The sequence below is a fragment of the Malaclemys terrapin genome, chromosome 18 (genome assembly GCF_027887155.1).
Source record: "Malaclemys terrapin pileata isolate rMalTer1 chromosome 18, rMalTer1.hap1, whole genome shotgun sequence".
Lineage (NCBI taxonomy): Eukaryota > Metazoa > Chordata > Testudines > Emydidae > Malaclemys > Malaclemys terrapin.
Genome location: NC_071522.1, coordinates 800,185 through 819,890, shown reverse-complemented (window position 1 = coordinate 819,890; position 19,706 = coordinate 800,185). Strand labels below are relative to the sequence as shown.

Sequence of the window (19,706 nt, the reverse complement as noted above, 5' to 3'; positions counted from 1 at the left end):
CACAGACACACTGCACCTCCACCATCCAGCTACACCTTCTGCCTTTCCCCCAAACACAGCCACACTGCACCTCCACCATCCAGCTACACCCTCTGCCTTTCCCTCAAACACAGCCACACTGCACCTCCACCATCCAGCTACACCCTCTGCCTTTCCCTCAAACACAGCCACACTGCACCTCCACCATCCAGCTACACCCTCTGCCTTTCCCTCAAACACACAGACACACTGCACCTCCACCATCCAGCTACACCCTCTGCCTTTCCCCCAAACACACAGCCACACTGCACCTCCACCATCCAGCTACACCCTCTGCCTTTCCCTCAAACACAGCCACACTGCACCTCCACCATCCAGCTACACCCTCTGCCTTTCCCTCAAACACAGCCACACTGCACCTCCACCATCCAGCTACATCCTCTGCCTTTCCCTCAAACACACAGACACACTGCACCTCCACCATCCAGCTACACCCTCTGCCTTTCCCCCAAACACACATCCACACTGCACCTCCACCATCCAGCTACACCCTCTGCCTTTCGCTCAAACACACAGACACACTGCACCTCCAACATCCGGCTACACCTTCTGCCTTTCCCCCAAACACAGCCACACTGCACCTCCACCATCCAGCTACATCCTCTGCCTTTCCCTCAAACACACAGACACACTGCACCTCCACCATCCAGCTACACCCTCTGCCTTTCCCCCAAACACACAGCCACACTGCTCCTCCACCATCCAGCTACACCCTCTGCCTTTCCCCCAAACACACAGCCACACTGCTCCTCCACCATCCAGCTACACCCTCTGCCTTTCCCCCAAACACACAGCCACACTGCACCTCCACCATCCAGCTACACCCTCTGCCTTTCCCTCAAACACACAGCCACACTGCACCTCCACCATCCAGCTACACCCTCTGCCTTTCCCCCAAACACACAGCCACACTGCACCTCCACCATCCAGCTACACCCTCTGCCTTTCCCCCAAACACAGCCACACTGCACCTCCACCATCCAGCTACACCCTCTGCCTTTCCCTCAAACACAGCCACACTGCACCTCCACCCTCTGCCTTTCCCTCAAACACAGCCACACTGCACCTCCACCATCCAGCTACACCCTCTGCCTTTCCCTCAAACACACAGACACACTGCACCTCCACCATCCAGCTACACCCTCTGCCTTTCCCCCAAACACACAGCCACACTGCACCTCCACCATCCAGCTACACCCTCTGCCTTTCCCCCCAAACACACAGCCACACTGCACCTCCACCATCCAGCTACACCCTCTGCCTTTCCCCCAAACACACAGACACACTGCGCCTCCACCATCCAGCTACACCCTCTGCCTTTCCCCCAAACACACAGCCACACTGCACCTCCACCATCCAGCTACACCCTCTGCCTTTCCCCCAAACACACAGCCACACTGCACCTCCACCATCCAGCTACACCCTCTGCCTTTCCCCCAAACACAGCCACACTGCACCTCCACCATCCAGCTACACCCTCTGCCTTTCCCTCAAACACACTGCACCTCCACCATCCAGCTACACCCTCTGCCTTTCCCTCAAACACACTGCACCTCCACCATCCAGCTACACCCTCTGCCTTTCCCTCAAACACACAGACACACTGCACCTCCACCATCCAGCTACACCCCAGGCTTTTCCCCCAAACACACACAACGTGCAGCACCATTTCCACCCATAGACTAATAGATTCTAAGGCCAGCAGGGACTGTGGTGATCATCTAGCCTGACCTCCTGTATAACAGAGCCCAGATAACTGCCTCAAAATAATTCCTAGAGCAGAGCTGTTAGAAAAACATTCAATGTTGCTTTTAAAATTTGGAGTGATGGAGAATCCACCACCAATCTTGGTAAATTGTTCCAATGCTTAATTGCTCTCATTGTTAATATTTTCCACCTTATTTATAGTCTGAATTTGTCTTACTTGAACTTCCAGCCAGTGGCTCATGTTAGACCTTTCTCTACTAGACTGAAGAGCCCAGTGTTAAATACTTGTTCCCCATGTAGGTACTTACAGACTATAATCAAGTCAGCCCTTAATCTTCTCTTTGTGAAGTGAAATAGATTGAGCGCCTTGAGTCTATCACTACCAGACATGTTCTTTAATCCTTCTTGTGGCTCTTCTCTGACCCCTTTCCAGTTTATCAATATCTTTCTTGAACTGTGGGCATCAGAACTGGACACAGGATTCCAGCAGTGGTCGCACCGGTGCCAAATACAGAGGTAAAATAACCTCTCTGCTCTTACTTAGGATTCCCCTGTTTAGGCATCCCAGGATCACATTAGCTCTTTTGGCCAGAGCGTCACATGGGGAACCATATTCAGCTGAATAGCCACCGCGACCCCCAAATCTTTTTCACTCACTGCTTCCCAGGATAGAGTCCCCATCCCATAAGTATGGCCGACATTCTGTGTTCCCACATGTGTGCGTTGACATTAAGCCATATCAAAGCACATATTGTTTGCTTGCAGCCAGTTTACCAAGCGATGTAGATCACTCTGAATCAGTGACCTGCGCTCTTCATTATTTACCACTCCTCCAATTTTTGTGTCTTCTGCAAATTTCATCAGAAGTGATTTTGTGTTTCCAGGTCACAGATAAGGATGTTAAATTGCGTAGGGCTAAGAACCAATCCCTGTGGGACCCCCCTGGAAACACATTCACTTGATAGCAATTCTCCATTTACAGTTACATTTTGAGACCTATCAATTAGCCAGTTTTTAATCCGTTTAAAATGTGCCATGTTAATTTTATATTGTTTTTTGTAATCAAAATGTCATGTAGTACCAAGTCAAACACCTTACAGAAGTCTAAGTACATCACATCAACACGATTACTTTTATCAACCAAACTTTGTCTCATCAAAACAAGATATCAAGTTAGTTTGACAAGATCTATTTTTCCATAATCCCTGTATTGATGTGCATTAATTACCTTACCCTCATTTAGTTCTTTATGAATTGACTACCATATCAGCTACTCCATTATTTTGCTTGTGATCAACATCAGGCTGAAAGGTCAACTCATTTACCCTTTTTAAAAATTGGCACAACGTTAGCCATCTTCTAGAACTTCTCCAGGACTTGAAGATTTTGAAAATCAACATTAATGGTCCAGCAAGCACCTCATCCAGCTCTTGTAAAGCTCTTAGATGCAAGTTATCTGGACCTGATTTTAAAATGCCTCACGGTAGTAGCTTCTGTTTAACATCCTCCAGAGATACAAGTGGACTGGAAAGAGTTTTATCATCACCCTATGACGACACTGCATCATGTTTTTCCCCCAAATATAGAATAAATATTTATTGAAAACATCTGTATTATTGACAATTCTACTATTTCCATATAGTAATGAACCAAAACCATTGTAAGGATTCTTCCTCTCCCTCCCCCCAATATATTTTAAAAACTCCTTGTCCAGTGCTGGCCATAGATTTCTCCTTGCATCCCTTGGCAATTTCCTACAGTTCCTACCTTCTAATTTATATTAATTACTAACAGCTTCTCCTCTTCCATTTGTTTATAGAGAGAGAGAGAGTTGGGTTTTTGTTTTTTACTTTTTACAGCTGCCTTCACTTCCTCTCTAACTCAGGTCAGTTTTTTAATCAGCGGAAATTTTTTCCTTGTTTGTGGCTTTTTTGGGCATCTAGTAAGGGGTTCTTAAATGATTCCCAACTATCATTCACTTTGTTCTGATTAAATTCTTCCTTGCAGGTGATTTGGCTCATACTTGTTTTCAGCTTTGTTAAATTGTCCCTTAAAGCACCAAGAATATATATAACTGGTCTGGAGTTCATCACATTTATAATGTGCAAGGAGAATAAAGTCATGATTGCGCCCACCTAAGCTACCATTAACTTTTAGTTTTGTGATCAGTTCCTCTTTATCCGTTAAGACAAGGTCTAATATAGAATTCTCCCATGTTGACTGCAACTGTTTTTGAGTTAGGAATGTTTAGAAAGTCCCAAGGTTGTTTTCGTAATGGCAGCATGAGAACACCAGCATGTGTCACTCAGACTGATGTCCCCCAGGATTGCGCAGGTTTTTTCCTACGTTACAGAAAGGTGCGTAAGGAGGCCATCATCCCTTTCCCATAATTAAAGCTACTGCCCATCTTTCCCCAACACACGCATGCAGCCACACCGCACACCCCAGCACCACACACAGAAAGCCTCCTCTCATGATCTCTTTCAAAGGGTTTATTAGAATAAATATTTACATCTATTGCAAATGGTTAATAGGCAACAAGGGACAGAGCTCCCCTCCCACCCGAATGGAGGGATAGCAAGGGACTAAGTGCTCATCTCCCCCACCCTCCGTCTGGCAGTGGGAAGTAGAGACACGCCCCCCAGCAGTGGGTAGCCCTGGGCCTCCCACCTGGGCAGGATGACAGCCCTTCCCCACAGTCCCTAAGCTCCACCCACAGCCAGCAGGAGTTGCCCAGTCGCCTTGCCTCCCCTCCACCTCCACCAGGCTGAGTGTTGATCTCAGGCCAGGCCCCTCTTGTCAGGCTCCCACCCCCTCAGCACCATTCTGCAAAGGCTCAGAGTAGCTCAAGAGACCGAGAGGGAGCCTACAGCAGACCGAAACCGGGGGCAGGGGGGTATGGACAGGCAGCTACCCTCACTGATGGGCCCAGGGAACGCCCTCTTCCCCTCAGGCACTGCTGCCTGGAGAGGGCTGTTCTAGCCGCGGTCTCTGGCAGGAGGTGGAGTCTAGGGGCAGAGGGCAGCACTTTGTAGGTGCAAGGCATGCTGGGTCCTGCCCCTCACTGCCCTAACCCTGTCAGGTAGAGCGTGAGGTAGGACAGCAAAGAGGGGCTCAAGCTGCCCTCCCTGGCGAGCCTGAACTCCCCCCAGCTCAGATGGGCCCCTCCTTCGAAAGGAGCAGCCAACACAGCCTCATTCCAGAGCGCGCAAAAGAAATCCCCTCTCCCCCGCGCTGGGGAACATGGATCTGCCTCTTCTGGGACAGGAGCTAGGGAAAAACGTACAGCCCCCCAGGAGCATGCAGAGATTCTGGGCAGAGGGCCTGGCTGGGAGTCTGAACCCCGCCCAGACAAGTCTAGTTCCTGTCTCCCCTGGCAGCTGGGGCTGCCCCACCCCTCTGTGGGCACATTCCCACCCTCAAACAGATGGTGGTTATGCCTTGGGTAAATGGCTGGCTCGGCTACCTGCCCCTGCCCTAGAATCAGTGAGACGCCACAGTGGTGCTGGGAAGGGTTCCCAGATGGATGCCATGGCGGGGGTGGGATTGTTAATAGGACTGCAGCACACTATAAAGCAAACTGAGAAAAAGAACCCAACTGTGTCCCTTCAGCCCTCACCTTCCAAATAGCCCAGTGCCCTACAGACCCCATAGGGGAGCATGCCCAACACCAGGCAGTTCCCAGGCTCTGCTGGCCCCACCCCTTTGTGACTTTCCAGCGATTCTGGGCTGGAGTGTGGAGGGCAGCGGCTGTGTTCCTCTCACTCTTGGGCTGGAGGGAGGTGGGAGAACGCCCAGCGTCCGCCTTTCTCTGGAGAGCGGCTCAGTCTCGGGGGAATCAGGCACACACGGTGTGGAAGGCTCCAGGCCTCTTGCAGGGGGTGATGCTGCCCTGCAATGCCCGGATTTCTCCCAGCAGCAGTGGAGGTTCCTCCATTATGGCTTTTTCGACTGCAGGCAGGGGTTGGGGAGGATTTACTGCGAACTCATGAACAGCCACGCCCCTGTATCTTGTATCCCAGAGAAATACCTCACCCCTTTCCCCCCATGAGTGAAGGTATTGCCCTCAAATGCCACTACCAGAGCTAGTGGAACTGACTGCACAGGGCACCAGGCAGATAGGCCATGGAGGCCACTACGCCAGGAGACGTATCACACCATTATCGGAACCCAGGAGAAGATGACATTTAGTGGGCAACACAGCCAGGCTGGTCAGGGTGCCCCGGAAGTTCTCTGAGCTCAACTTGGTCGTGCTGGTAGGGAAGGCCGACGACTCCAGCATGGAATAGACGCCAATCTTGTTGGCCACAGTGCCGGTCACCACTTCACTGCCGTAGAGGTCAAAGGCATGGATGGGGTCAGAAGCAGATTTATACTGATGCAAAGGCTTCTGCTCCAGTTCCTTCCAGACAGTCAGGGAGTGATCAGAAGATGAGCTGATTAGCACACTGCCCTCTGCAGCCTGCAGGAGAGAAAGTGCCAGTGAATCAGTGTTTCTGCGCTAAGACCACCCCTGGCCTGAGAGCCCAGCTCTCCTCTCCCCAGATCACAAGACGCTGACCTGCAAACAGGAGTAGCACTGAGCTTCTCTCACCAGGGCACCTACAGCGTCTCTTGCTGGCAAGAACTTGTCAGTCCTAGACACCCTCCCATCTCAGACTCATGAGTGCAGTCTGGCAACTGGCATCTCTACAGCATGCATCTCTGCCTCGCCTGACAGCCCTCTCCCTGCACATCCGGGGCTTGCCCCTTCCTCTGTCAGCCTGTTACTATTACCGAGTGGGCAGCACTGCCAGACTCTCTCCTCCCCAAGCCCAGGTCCCCAAAGCACAACCCCACTCAGGGATGCAGAGCTCAGGGCCCAGCTGAGACTGTGCAACACACGGCACTGAGGAGAGCAAAGGGCTGGGGCCGCTGCACTCTGGCTAGCAGTGCTGTGAGGGGGTAAACAACCCACGCAGGTGAACTTTGTTTAACCTGAACTGGGTCAAGGACACAAAAACGCCAGTGCTGCTCCCTCAGGGCAGGTAAATATGGACAAGAGTTACTCATTAGAATGAGGTCCTGAGTGGGGAGGGGCTGCTAGCCTGAGGGAGAGAGCAGCACCCTCCCATCCTCCCCAGCTCATGTGTCTGGCCTGCCCCTCACAATGCCCACACCTGCTCATCCGCAAGGAGACCAGGGATCTGCTGGCTCAGACAGAACATGAGCTGGAAGAATCTAGGGCACCAAAAGTCACTGACAGCCCCAATCCCAAGGCAAAGCCCTGGCAAGGGCACGACAGGGGTGACCTTAAAATAAAAAAAAAGTCAACCAAGAGTTGCAAAGACTTCTAAGGAGTGGGGGAAAGATGACAAATGGGCATGTCTACCCACCGCCCTCTGAATACTGCAGGAGCCACCAGCAGCAGGACACCCCTCCACAGCCCTGTTTTTCTGCTGCCGCAAGGCTCAACAGGATCCGCACAGCAGGCCCCACACAGCCAACTCTCAGCCTTTAGCGCCGTCTGTGGTCCCCCACGTGCAGGGGCAGCCCGAGCCCTACTCCAGCCGCTCACCTTTATCTGCAGGATGTCTCCCTCGTGGGCTGGCCACCCCCTCAAGATAAGCCCAGTCCTGGTGTCCAACAGCACAATGAATCCAGATGAGAAGCCAGCCATTACACTGCGCCCGTTGGGACTGACAGCCAAGCAGCGGATGAGCCCAGCGCTCACGCCACTGGCCAGGCGGAACTCGTGCTACAGGAGACAAGTACAGGCAAGAGTAGCCCCAGTTACTGAGTGACAGGAGAGGATGCAGGGAGGGCCTGGATGCCAGGCCGAGCTCACCAGCCTCCCCTTGTGGGGAGTAAGGACTGGGAGTAGCAGGGACTGGGAGTAGCAATGACTGGCCATACAAGCACCTTGGAGGTAGGTGCAGCTGTGGAACAGATTAGGGAGAGGGTGGCTCACAATGTATAGCAAAGACCCCGGTACCTGTAATCCTGGCTTCCTGTGGTCAATGAAGCGCAGCACAGAGTCTGCACTGGCCACACAGATGCTGCTGTGGGGAGAGGGCATGGTGGTCACGGCGGTGATGGGAACTTTGCTGTCCAATGCATCAAAGGTCCGGAGAAGTTTACCTTTGAAAAGAACAAGAAGCTGAGTGCACCAGTGCAGCCTGCCTACCTCACTGCAGCAGGGCAGGATCAGCAAAGCTGCCCCAATAGGTGTCACCGCTCAGGGCACCGTGGGTCACTGCTCCCGGAACCAAAGACAATTCCAGTCCTTGAGTGCAACTCATCACTGCACTGCTGCAAGGACACCCATGATGTCAGGAGGGTGGGGAGGGAGAAGGAAGGGAACAGAGCACAGCCTCTGGGGGGGGGGGGGGGGGAATCATCTGGAACCAGCAACACAGGACACCTCTACTCCAGTCTCCTGCCTCTAGTGGCAGACTAGACTTGCTGCTTCAGAGCAAGGGACCCCCTCTGTCCTATAGGTAAGACTCTGCCAGGAGCAAGAGGAGAACAGAATCACTGTCTTACTCTGCATAGAGGCCCCAGCCAGCTGTTCCTCCTGAAATGGAGAGGGCAGGACTGGATTTCCTATAGGTGCAGATGTACAGATTTAGCCTGGTCCTTCTCAGTAAGCGTAAGCCGACCTGCTGAGTACAGCTCAGCCTCTCAACCCTTCTCCTGGCTTCCCCTCTCTTCAAACACTGCGTCAGCAGACGCCCCCTCACCTGTGAACTGGTCCCAGACATGGACAGTACCATCGCAGCTCACCACCTGCTGCGGGGCCTCCAGCTGGCTCACGTAGAAGACAGATTTCTTGTGCTGAGCATACGTGAGCCGTGGCTCCATCTCGTTGGTGCCATCCCCAGAGTTGTAGAGGGGCCAGAGGCGGACAGTTTTATCTTTGCTGCCACTCAGGAAGAAGTCCTCACAGCCGAGTGGTGCCACACACTTGATGGCCCCCGTGTGCCCCAAGAAGCTCTGCAGTTTGATCTGGTGGAAGTGGAAGCGGGGGTCGTGCTGGCTTACCCCGATCTCGTACTGCCAGTAGGCCAGCCAGTTCCCACATAGCATGTGGGAACTGCGGGGCAGATCCTGCTTCAGGGCATTCTCCTCACTGGCAGAAGAGGGACAAAAGCCATCAGCTCTAGGGCTGAAGCAGAGCGAGCCAGAACTCGCGTACTGTGTGTCCGCAGGGACTTGAATGCGGTTTCCCACCAGCACACTCCCAAAGGTGCCCGAGTGACTGTCTTCATGGTGACTGGAACTGGGCTCGCTGCCTCGGGCATCCTGGTCCAAGCAGGCTGTGCCCGGTGCTGGCTCCTGACTGACCAGAGGCAGGCTCTTTGGGTTCACGCTCTCCAGGTACAAGTTGGCCAGTCTCCCAACCAGTGAGTGGTTAGGGACAATCGTCCGGATAACATCACCTGAAAGTACAGAGCACAGCTCTGGGAGAAGGAACCTCTCCCCAGCCTCCCCATCTCCCTCAGCAATAGCACAAGGCTCACAGAGCATCCAGTATTCTGCTGGCCCAGGGCCCCCTCCAGATACTGTCACCTACATGTCCTTCCTGGTCAGAGGGGCAGGGAGATCTTCCGTCCCCTGCAGGCAAGGCAAGGCCCATATGATGTCCTGAGGGTTTATTCCTGTCCGTCAACGCTGCATTACGGTTCAGGGCTCATGCACAGAGCAGATGCTGCACTTGGACCCCAGGCCAGGCATTTAAACACAGAGTGCAGGGCAAGGCTGTTAGCACGAGGCCTCAGCAGTGGAGAGAAGGTAGCTGAAGCATACCTAGCAGACAAGAGAAGGGGACATAGGTGGTGTAGGCCATCTCTGGGCTAAAAACCTTCTGTAACTCTGCCAGCATGGCTGTGTCCAGGGGCAGCACTCTCCCATCTGAGAAGGGCACCTCCAGCTCAGGTGTCTCACCATGGCTCAGTGACTCTGAAGACAGACCCTGAACAAGAGAAGACAGATGATTTCCAGTGAGACCAGCCCCGCACGTGTGCCCTGGGCACCAAGAGCTGCAATGTCCTTGTGCCCACAGCCCCATGGGGAAGAGGGAGACAGAAGCCATTGACCATCACTAACCTGCTCTTGCAGTTCCTGCAGCAGCGAAAAAGCCCCAAAGAAGGTTCCTACGGTGTCACTCAAGTGCTGCTGCACCATCTCCTGCCCAATCCGCAGGCAGATCAGGGCAATTAAACTGATGGTCTTAACACACAGGACAATGCGGGCCTGGGCACCACTAGGGAAACTGAAGAGATCACATCAGTCACCATCCCGCCCCACAGACCAACAGTGTGCACCCACTTGGTGGTTCTTGCCCTACAGGAGCACGGGGGAGGGACAGCGCTGTCCGAGAGCTCCAGAGAGATGAACTCAGGATTGGCATAAGGAGAGCCCCCCAGGGAGGGATGGGGCAGAATGGCAGCATGAGCCCCCATAGTCCTGAGCCCACCTCGCCCAGGAGAGCTTTATCCCAACCCTTTAGATTGCACATGACTTTTTATCCACACCGGGCAGAGGAAATGCCAGGGTTTGGTGGGTGCTGATTGGTCCCTGGGAGTGGTGGCTTTCTACACGCACCCAATGGTAGGTGAGGTCAGGAAGCCCAGTACTGGGAGCAGGACCTCCTGGCTGATCTTGGGGAGAATGTCCATCAGGGTGGTGTCTGAAAGGCACACGATTATCTTCTGGGTCAGAGTCACAGCTGCCAGCAGCCCAGCCTCCTTCCTGCTGTTTAGCCGGCCAGAGCCAACCCCACTGCTAGGGGCAACCTGGAGGGCAGAAAGAAGAGTCGAGCAGCCGTTACCACCTCCCATTCCATGGCTACCAGCCTCCCTGCACAGGTCGGACAAGCCACATTCTGGAGCAGTTCCCAAGGAATTCATGCTTGCACCTCTCTCAGCCTCCAGAGGAGCTTCCCACCCCTGCACCAGGGACCAACAGACTGCAGGGGAGAGGCTGAGCCCAAAGCCCTCACCTGCTAGAAACACCCTGAAGCCAGGAGGAGGGGCGAGGTGAGAACAAAGCACTTCAATTCCATGGTACAGATAGTGTCTGCCTGCAGGACACACCTAAGGCCTGGAGTCTGAGTGGGGGAAGCAGAGAGAAAAGGATGCCCTGACCTGCCCCAGCCTTCTGTTTGCCCAGCGCACAGGCTGAGCACCACTAGGCCATGCCGGGACGCTAGCAGAACATCCTGGGCACCGGACTCCTGGCCAGCGTCATTCAAATGAGCGAGACAGGATTCAGTGCCAGCTCCTGGACCTGGCTCCATTCTGAGGGGCCAGCCCAGCGTGCTTTGGAGCTGGACAAGCAGCCTCTGCCCAGAGCTCAAAGGTCAGGCTTGGAATGTAAGTGGCCGTTTTCTCTGCCTTACAGGCACTGGCTCCAGCAGAGCTCTGCCACAGTTAGCACTGTTAAAAAGCTTTTCAGTGTAACACCAAAGGCCTCCTTTCTAGATTATCCGCCCTTCAGACCCATGCTCTTACTCGGAGTGGCCAACCTGAGCCTGAGAAGGAGCCAGAATTTACCAGTGTACATTGCCAAAGAGCCACAGTAACACGTCAGCAGCCCCCCATCAGCTCCCCCTCCCCTGCTCCCAGCACTTCCTGCCCACCGGCAGCCCCACTGATCAGCCCTTCCCCCTCCCTCCCCGCACCTCCCAATCAGCTGTTTTGTGGGGTGCAGGAGGCTGGGGGCAGGGTAGGAGCAAGGGCACAGCAGGCTCAGGTGAGGGGGCAGGGCCTGGGGCAGAGCCAGGGGTTGAGCAGTGAGCCCCCCCCGGCACATTGGAAAGTTGGCGCCTGTAGCTCCAGCCCCAGAGTTGGTGCTAATACAAGGAGACGCATATTAAATTCTGAAGAGCTGCATGTGGCTCCGGAACCACAGGTCGGCCACCCCCACTCTTACCCAAGATACAGGGCAGAGACCTGTTCACACTGAAAATGGGAACAATTCTCGGTGGCAGCTTCCGATCACAAGCTATGTTTCTTCCCAGAACAGAGAGAGAGAGAGAGAGAGACAGACAGACAGACAAGAGGCCAAAGCAAAGCAGCTGTTAGCTGCTAACATAACTCCAGCTGCTGACTGGAGAAATTGAGAATCCCCTCCAGGGCAAATGGCTTACAGAGAGCTGATGGGAAAGAGGGTTAACTCAGCAACTCCCAGGCTCCTATGCAGACCACCTGCATGCTAAAGCTACTTGAAAGTTTCCATAAAGTTTTGATTGAAAAATCGCCTTTTTTCAAAACAAAATTTTCCCACAGAAATACGATCAGCATTGTCAAAGTTTTTCATGAACTGTTGTGCCATTCCCCACCCACAATTTTTAATCAAAAAAATGTTAGGAAAATGGTTACTGAAATTCTTCATGTAGCAAGAGTCTGTAAGTAGAAAAGTAACATCTATTTAAAAGAATAAAAATGGGTCTGTTTAGAACACCTCAAAACAAAATCAAGGTTGTTTTTTTTAAACAGGTTACCATTTTCTGATCACCTCTACTGAACACTTTGCCAAATAATCAACAGGCGCAACTAAGAATTTCAAACCAAGAAGCCCGCAAATCTTGCTAATCTTTCAGTATGGAATTGAGAGGCAGATGCCTTCAACCCCTCCTGGGCCTGTCCCATATGTACGGAGTACAGAACTCTGACACCAAGAGCTCCTGGAGAGCGAGGGTTTCCAAACAGGAAATCCCTACATTGCACCCTTGGGCATCACTGACAGAAAGTGGGAACTCACTCCTGGAATAGGCAGTTCCTGCTCTGGCTGCATCAGCCAAGTGCTCTCCCTGCCAACTCCCAGCCAAGCAGCAGCCCAGCAGGACATGGCTCATCTTACAATGCCCAGGATTAAACACAGCTAAGGCGTGTGCTCTGGAGACTAGCAGCTCTCTCAGCAGCACATGATAAGGCCTGTGCTGTATATCACCCCTCCCGTGTGCCTACAGCTCAACATTTGATGCAGCTCTTGCTCCATCACATGCAAGAACAGCGACAAGTAAAGGAGAAAGACGGGGCACTGACCAGGTAGCTGATGTAGGGCAGGTACTGATAGGTCAGAACAGGCTCTCCATACAGGTATGCCATATACATGAGACAGGCCAGGACCGGCTTGGACACCTGATCCCCCAGCACTGGTCGCTTCTGGTAGATGTTTCCGGCATTCAGGGGACTGTTCTCCTCGTTGCTTGGTACAAACTGCTGTCTGGTAGGACCTGCCAGAGAGACAGCTCAGTGAGCTGACAGAGACACTGTGCTGAATCCCAAAGGGCACATTCACCCCAACACTCAGACTCAAGGCCTGTCCACCCTGCCCCCGCCCCCCAGCCATGCAGATAGGTCTGCACCTTCCGGGGAGGGCAGTATTCACAGCAGATTGCTTTGGGACACAGTCAGAGGAGCAGCCCTTCAGAGGGCCTCTACAGCAGGTGGAGGCACATTACCGACATAGCAGGATGTGAGGAGACGGAGCAGGTTCCTGGCAACGTAACGGGATGTCACAGTAGGGCCCAGTTTGGCCGAGAGCCACCTCACCATCTTACAGGCCGTGTCTGCAAAACAAGAGCGCAGAGTAGGAGAAGGAGCAACAATCTGCCATTCTGTAAGCTGCCCAGACCCTGCCCATGGGACACGTAGCGCCTCAGTCCTCACCAGAGCTCCCTGCAGCATCGCCCGGCCTTCTGTCAAGCACCCTGCCAGCTGCATCAGCCAAGCAGCAACATCAGGACTCCAGCTACCACCCTATTAAAGTGTCCATTGGATAGGTTCAGATTTGCTCTGATCACCTTCCTGGAGAATTCAGGAGCACGTCCAGAGCTGATTCCAGCTCCTCCTGCACAGGACTGGCTTCCCATCTCCCCCTTCCATTGCTGCACCAGTCACTCACCACCTCAGACAACTGAGACGGCATCTAAGTGCAGCTCTTACCCAGGAGAATCGTCTGCTCTTTATCTTCAGAGTGGTCGTGCAGCTCCTGCTCATCCCCCTCCTCTGGCTCACTGTGGTCATCAGCCAGGGCAGCATCCAAGGAAGCACCAGTGCCCCCTGACAGGGTAAGTTCTGTAGCAACTGTGGCCTCCTCCTCCTCCTCCACCTCCTCTTCCTCCTCCTCCTCGTCTTCACTCTGCTTCAGCTCCTGACTGCTGTCCACAGACTTCAGGCTACTCTTGTCCTTCTGGGAGTCCCCATCTGCAGGTCTGTCCTCTCCCAGCGACACTTCACTGGCGCTGCTCTTGTCACTCAGCCGCCCGAGGCTAAGCAACTCCTGCTCCTGAGACTGCAGGGACTCGCTGACATAGAGGCCGCTCTGGAAATCCTCCGTCTCTGGCAGATAGGCCTGGTCGTGGAAGCTGACTCCAGACGTGTAATCCAAAAGGTCGAGTGCCGTGGAACCGTGATCCACATCCATTTTGATCTCTTCCCCAAATGCACAGGACACTGGGCTGCCTCCTCCACTCTCCTCATCTTCGGCCGTTCCCAGAAGGGACTTACTTTCTTCCTGCGAGCTCTCAACACCAACAAGGATCTGCAGGATGTGAGCCAGCAGATTAGAGAGGAAGGACTGTAGCCCCAGACGCACCATTAACTGAGCCACAAAGCAGTCTGTGTACAGGTAAAACCGGCCATGGAGGCAGCAGGGATTCTCATATGCACCAATCAAGGGCTTGAGCAGGTACTTGTTTGCATTCTTGGGGCCCAGGGCTTTAGCTATGGGCTCAAACAGGTACCAGGCTGTATAGACTGCAGTGTTCTCCTCCGACATCAGAGATAAGATGAAGGGCAGCAGGATCTCCAAGCCTTCAGGAGTGATTTCACAGAGGATCCCCTCCAGCTGCTGCCACAGCTGGAAAACGAGCTCACGGCCCTGACTCTCATCCTCCACTTTCTTTGACTGGTAGGTGAAAATGAATTTGTGCAGAGATGGGAAATATGGAGGGAAGGGAACAACTGAGCTGAAAGGGCTAAGGAACTGCGAGGGGCTGGGTGGCGGGAGACCCTGGGAAACAGGTTTGTACTCAAAAAGCTGGACTCTGTTCTTGGCCACCTTGTTCTTTAGACGCCTCCCCTCAGGCATGTTCAGCTGCAGCAAAGTCTCCAGCACGTGCTGGAGCGGGGCTGGGATCTCCTTCGGGTGATACTGGCAAAGATTCCGAACGGTCAGGAACCGCTCCAGCAGGGATGCATCTGGCTTCAGGGTGCGAACCCTTGGTGCAAACACCACCTCAGCTATCAGAACTCCCAGTGCCTGCATGTCTCTCTGGAAAAGATCTGAGAGGCCCAGCGGCGGCTCCACCTGCGGCTGCTCCATCAGCTCCATCTCACTGTTTAAGCCTTTAACCAAGAAGTTGTCCAGTTTTTCCAGCTCCTCCAGGGCCTGGACAGGATTAAAACCCTCAGGAAGCGTAATCTTCATCTTGTCCCTTTCAGCTTGATCCACAACACCAGGCTTACTCCTTCGATTAGGCCGGGCACTTGAGGTTTTGCCTTCTGTCGGGTAGGCAGGGAGGTTGGAGGGCTGAGCTGAAGGTGTGCAGGGACAGGGCTGGTCGGCGGCTCTGCCAGCTGCAGGAATGGAATCCAGAGCTTCAGTGCCTTGCTCCAAATCATCCTCACCGCTGATGGATTTTTCACCAGACCAGCTGGTTTCACAAGGTGTGGCTTCCAAGACCAGCCCATTGACCCCATCACCCATCTGAGCCTGGACATCCTCTAGGACGATTGTCTCTCTGGCGTTCTGGATGAGAGGTCGAGCAATGACTGGAGCTTCAGCAGGAATGTATGCAAGTCCCACCATGCGTCTGGGATGTGGCTGGTCAAAGAGCTGCACCACTCCATAGCTGGTCAGATGGGTGTGGTTGTCTACCAGATGGAGGCAGACATTTTTCTCCTTGACAGCATCCTTCCCCAGCAGCTTGTAGCCAAAAGTGAGGTCTATCCAGTGGTGGAGATCCTGAGAGACTTCTCTGCTCTCCAGCAGCTTGCGATGGACTTCAATGAACTCCTCATAGGAGCTGCACCAGGATGGCACATCCAGGTCAGGCATGTCAGAATGAATGGATTTAAAGATGGTGGAGTCTGTATAGAACTCAGGGATACACTCATCTGGAGTCCAGCTCTGCATGCGCTCCATGCTGGCTGGATATTCATTTGGCTCCCACTGCGATCTCACATGACAGCAGAGCACAGCCTTGGGTGTCCTCCGGGCAGTGTAGACGTAGTAGGTGATGTCTGAGAGGACGTCGGAGATGTGGTGGGGCACATGGAGCTGTTCTCCACTTGATCCTCCGGCTGCAAATGCCTGCTTGGTCATCTCATAGGTGAAGTCCAACTGCTTGTCTCCTTTATTGAGGCGGAACTTGGATTTTCTTAGGTCTCTGAACTTGCCGTTTTTGGTGGTGAAATCCACCACCCAGGGGAGAACCGGGTGGTAGTTGGGGTCTCCCATTCTCCGTCCAGACAGGCGATTCAGCTGCATAAGGTAGTGGAAGTTACTGACTCGCCCATGCACCCAATCCAGCACAAGGCCCCTGAGCTCCTCCTGGCAAGTTGTGCACTTCGCCTCCTTCCCAGTCCACTCCACAGCCCTGCTTTCCTCAGCCCTTTGTGCTTCATCAGCTCTCGGATCCCTCTCTTCCTCCTTCAGCTTCTCGTACTCACCGAGGTTAATTCTAAGCTGGGTGCACAGCTTCTCATCAACTGCCACATCACGAAGGGAGAAGGGACCACATGGCAGCCCCGCTTGGTGACAGGCCCTCATGGCCTGCAGGACATGGAAGAGGATGAAAAGGACCTTGGCGTGGCTGTTGGTGAGCTTCGCAGGGCTGAAGGTCACAATGTCGTGCAAGCAATACTGCACATACGGATAGATGATGTACAGCATGTTGGCTGACTCCAGAAGAGCTTCTGGTCGGAGGATGTTTGGGCAGGAGGACGTCCCCTTTGTGGCTGTAGAACCTTCTTTGGCAGGAGAGGCATACTGGACACTCCTACCTACCTGGAGAAAAGGGCAGCCATAGATCTTCTGAAGAGCCACTCTGAGCATGTCCAGGGCCAGCACCGTGGGCGGCGTGTGAGCGTGACAGCACGGCTGCACATACAGGCGGTGAGCTCTATGCCACAAGTTTCTATAATTCTGGGAAGCAACATTCTGCATAAACCCATGGAGTGTTTCCAAGCGCCCGACCCGATCGTCCTGCGCACTGTGGTGCAGAGTCAGTGGATAAGCCAACCTCTCTTTCCTCAGAGCATGGATTTCCACTCTCGTCCAGCCAGCAGGCAGCTTCTGCACAGAGTGCTGAAGGAAAGTCCTCACCTCCACCTCGCTCAGCCCCTCAGGCCGGGGGCACAGGGAGGGCAGCACCCTGCGCTCCTTCAGGCTCACTAGCCACTTCACTGGGACAAAGGCAATGAGATGGGTCCCCTCAACTGCAGCAGTGAGCTGCCTGTGGTCAATATTCAGGTCTTTTTCCACGCTCCTAAGGAAGCACTCCATGCTGGTACGGCACCGGCAGAGTTCCACAGCTCAGCCGTCTCTGTGGGAAACAGACACACTTTAACTGAGACAGCAGTTTGGGGGCTGCGATTCCACCCATCCCCATGGGGCTCTCGGACCCTCCTCAGTCACAGGGTAGATCTACGCTCCTCGCAGCCCAGGCAGACGCAGGCTAAGGGCTGGGGCTAGCACTGCTGGAAGCAGGGAGTCCAGAGGCCCAGCACTCTGGTGGCTAGTCCAGCCTCCGCCTAAAGCACACTAGTGCAAGCCCTGCTAGTGCGAGTCTGTGTGCCCTGGCTGGGACACTCACTCCCCGCCACAGTGTAGACAGACCTAGGGGCTCCTGAACGGGGGTCGCCTGAGCGGGTGCCTTACCGCTCTGCCACAGGGCTGGCCAGTCTGCGCTCAGGAGTGCGGGGACAGCGCCCTTAAACCTGGGCAAGAGCAGCACACAGGACAGCCCGGCCCCCAGCACCCGCCCGGCCCCCCGCACCCCGCACCCGCCCGGCCCCCCGCACCCGCCAGAGCCCGGCCCCCCGCACCCCGCACCCGCCCGGCCCCGGCCCCCGCACACGCCCGGCCGCTGCCCCACGGGCCTGGCCGGGGGCGTTCAATGGGGCCGGTCCGGCCCCCAGCCCGGCGCTCCCCTGCGGCAGCCAGGCGGGCTGGGAGGGGCCGGGGCCGGGCCCAGGCTAGCGCCCACCGGCGGCTCCAGGGGACGTGCGGCGGGGCGAGGAGAAGCCGGGCCGGGCCCAGCGCCGCGCCGCGGGCAGCAGCGGACCGAGCCCGGCCGGGGGACACGGGACCGGCCCGGACCCGCCCTTACCTGGGCCGCGGCGCGGGGCTCCCGGGCTGGGACGGGCCCGAGCCCTTAGCCCCGGCGGGCGGGGGCGGCCCGGGCCCCGGCCATGTTGGATCAGCTGATGCCGGTCACATGAGGCCGCTTCTCCGGGAAACAAACTCCACGTGGCGCCGGCCCCGGCGGGATCTGGGCCGGGCCGAACCGGGCGGGGAAACTTGGAGCCTGGAGCCTCTGCTCGGGGTGGCACCGAGCGCCCCGCTGCTGTCTCCGGCCCAGGGGGACCGGGGCCGCCTGGGGAAGGTGCCCGGGGTGTCTAGGGCGAAGGGGGGGCCACAGAAAGGGGCCCGCGCCAGCAGCCGACAGCGGGGAGGCTTGTGATAGTCCTTAGTGCTGGATCCCCGCCCCCTGCGCCGGGCCTGAGAGGACCCTAATTTCTAGCGTACAAAGGACCGGAGATTGCAGATGGTGCAATGCTCGTGTCAGGCCTTTTTCTTCAGCCTGGCACTCCGCAGAGGCTCTCTCCCTGCCCCCACCGCCCTGCCCCGGCCCCTCGGGGGGCCCACAGATGCAGCCCCAGAATACCAGACGTGCCAGTACTTCCCCAATGTGACCCCACTGCGGCTGCTGGGTGCTCTGCAACTTCCTGTTCTCCACAGTGATGCTGGACAGACTCATTGCTGGTGCTGGACAGGGACAGCCCTTCCCCAAAACAGGGTTGGCCAGCTTAAAACCAGGTGAACGGCCTGCCTAGGATGCAGGGCATCCTCCAACTTTATCCAGCTTCTGAGGCCATCACCCTAGGGCTGCTGGATAGGTCCCCAGAGCAATTCCCTGCATTTCTGGCCTTCCTCACCTTGGACAGAATCTTTTCATTCCCCAACCTGGCCTGGGAAAGGGAGAAAAGCCGCAGCATCGATAGGTATTAAGATGATGCTGTACAGAGAGATGCTGCTGTGCAGATTGGGGTACTAGTGCAGGGCCCATGGGGTTGCACGGCTGTGAGCCACACAGGGCCGGAAGTGGTCAAGTCACTACAGAAACGAAAGCAACACGGAACAACATGGCCCGCTCCTCCATCCACAGCAAGGAAGTGGGGAAGTGAGATGGTGCGGTGTGATCAGAGTAAACAGCCAGATAGCGCCCACACAGCTCTGCAGCACACCTTGGCACCACTGACTTGCAACCTGGCCCTGCACTTTCAGTCCTGAGCTCCCCATACACCTCAAGAGTGATTTTCAGCCTGGGACATCTAGACATACTCTTCTCCCCACCCAAATAAAGGCTACTGACCCATCTATGTTCTCCATATTCTCTCCCTTCCCTAGACCCTCCCCACCGCAGGGTTTTCTAAGCTTTTAATTTGGGGACAAATTAATGCCAGCTGGACGCTGAGCAGGGCCAGGAAGGAATTCCATCTGGCTTTTAGCACTTTGAGACCCTCTGGTGAAAGGCAGAGGGTTTTTATTAGTTTCACCTGTTGGAAGGTTTGGTGTAAGGCAGACAGTCTGATGCACAGGCATTTGCACATGTAGTGCAGGGCTGTGTGACACACTCCTACAGCTACAGCGCCATGCTTTCAGCTAGGCTGCTTGTATGTGGCACGGTTATGGACCATACTGCGTGCACAGAGCCCTTTTCACAAACAGAGTCACTTCCACAG

The 19,706-nt window shown here is 55.0% G+C and overlaps 1 protein-coding gene across 2 annotated transcripts; it reads right to left on the bottom strand.

Annotated features, from left to right (window-relative positions):
* Positions 1 to 4,367: 4,367 nt before the first annotated feature.
* Positions 4,368 to 18,168, bottom strand: WDR81 (WD repeat domain 81). 2 transcript variants are annotated; one of them, XM_054008090.1, is made up of 11 exons: positions 18,071 to 18,168; positions 13,680 to 17,284; positions 13,196 to 13,303; positions 12,777 to 12,967; positions 10,333 to 10,523; positions 9,835 to 10,000; positions 9,535 to 9,700; positions 8,469 to 9,167; positions 7,721 to 7,866; positions 7,304 to 7,483; positions 4,368 to 6,208 (listed from the first exon to the last, which is right to left on the bottom strand). In XM_054008090.1, the coding sequence occupies exons 2-11, from the start codon at positions 17,242 to 17,244 to the stop codon at positions 5,882 to 5,884; spliced, it is 5,739 nt and encodes a 1,912-aa protein (XP_053864065.1). In that variant the 5' UTR covers positions 17,245 to 17,284; positions 18,071 to 18,168; the 3' UTR covers positions 4,368 to 5,881. The 2 variants fall into 2 exon arrangements, with proteins under 2 accessions (XP_053864065.1, XP_053864066.1); XM_054008091.1 differs by lacking the exon at positions 18,071 to 18,168 and adding an exon at positions 17,620 to 17,681.
* Between the last annotated feature and the right edge of the window lie 1,538 nt (positions 18,169 to 19,706).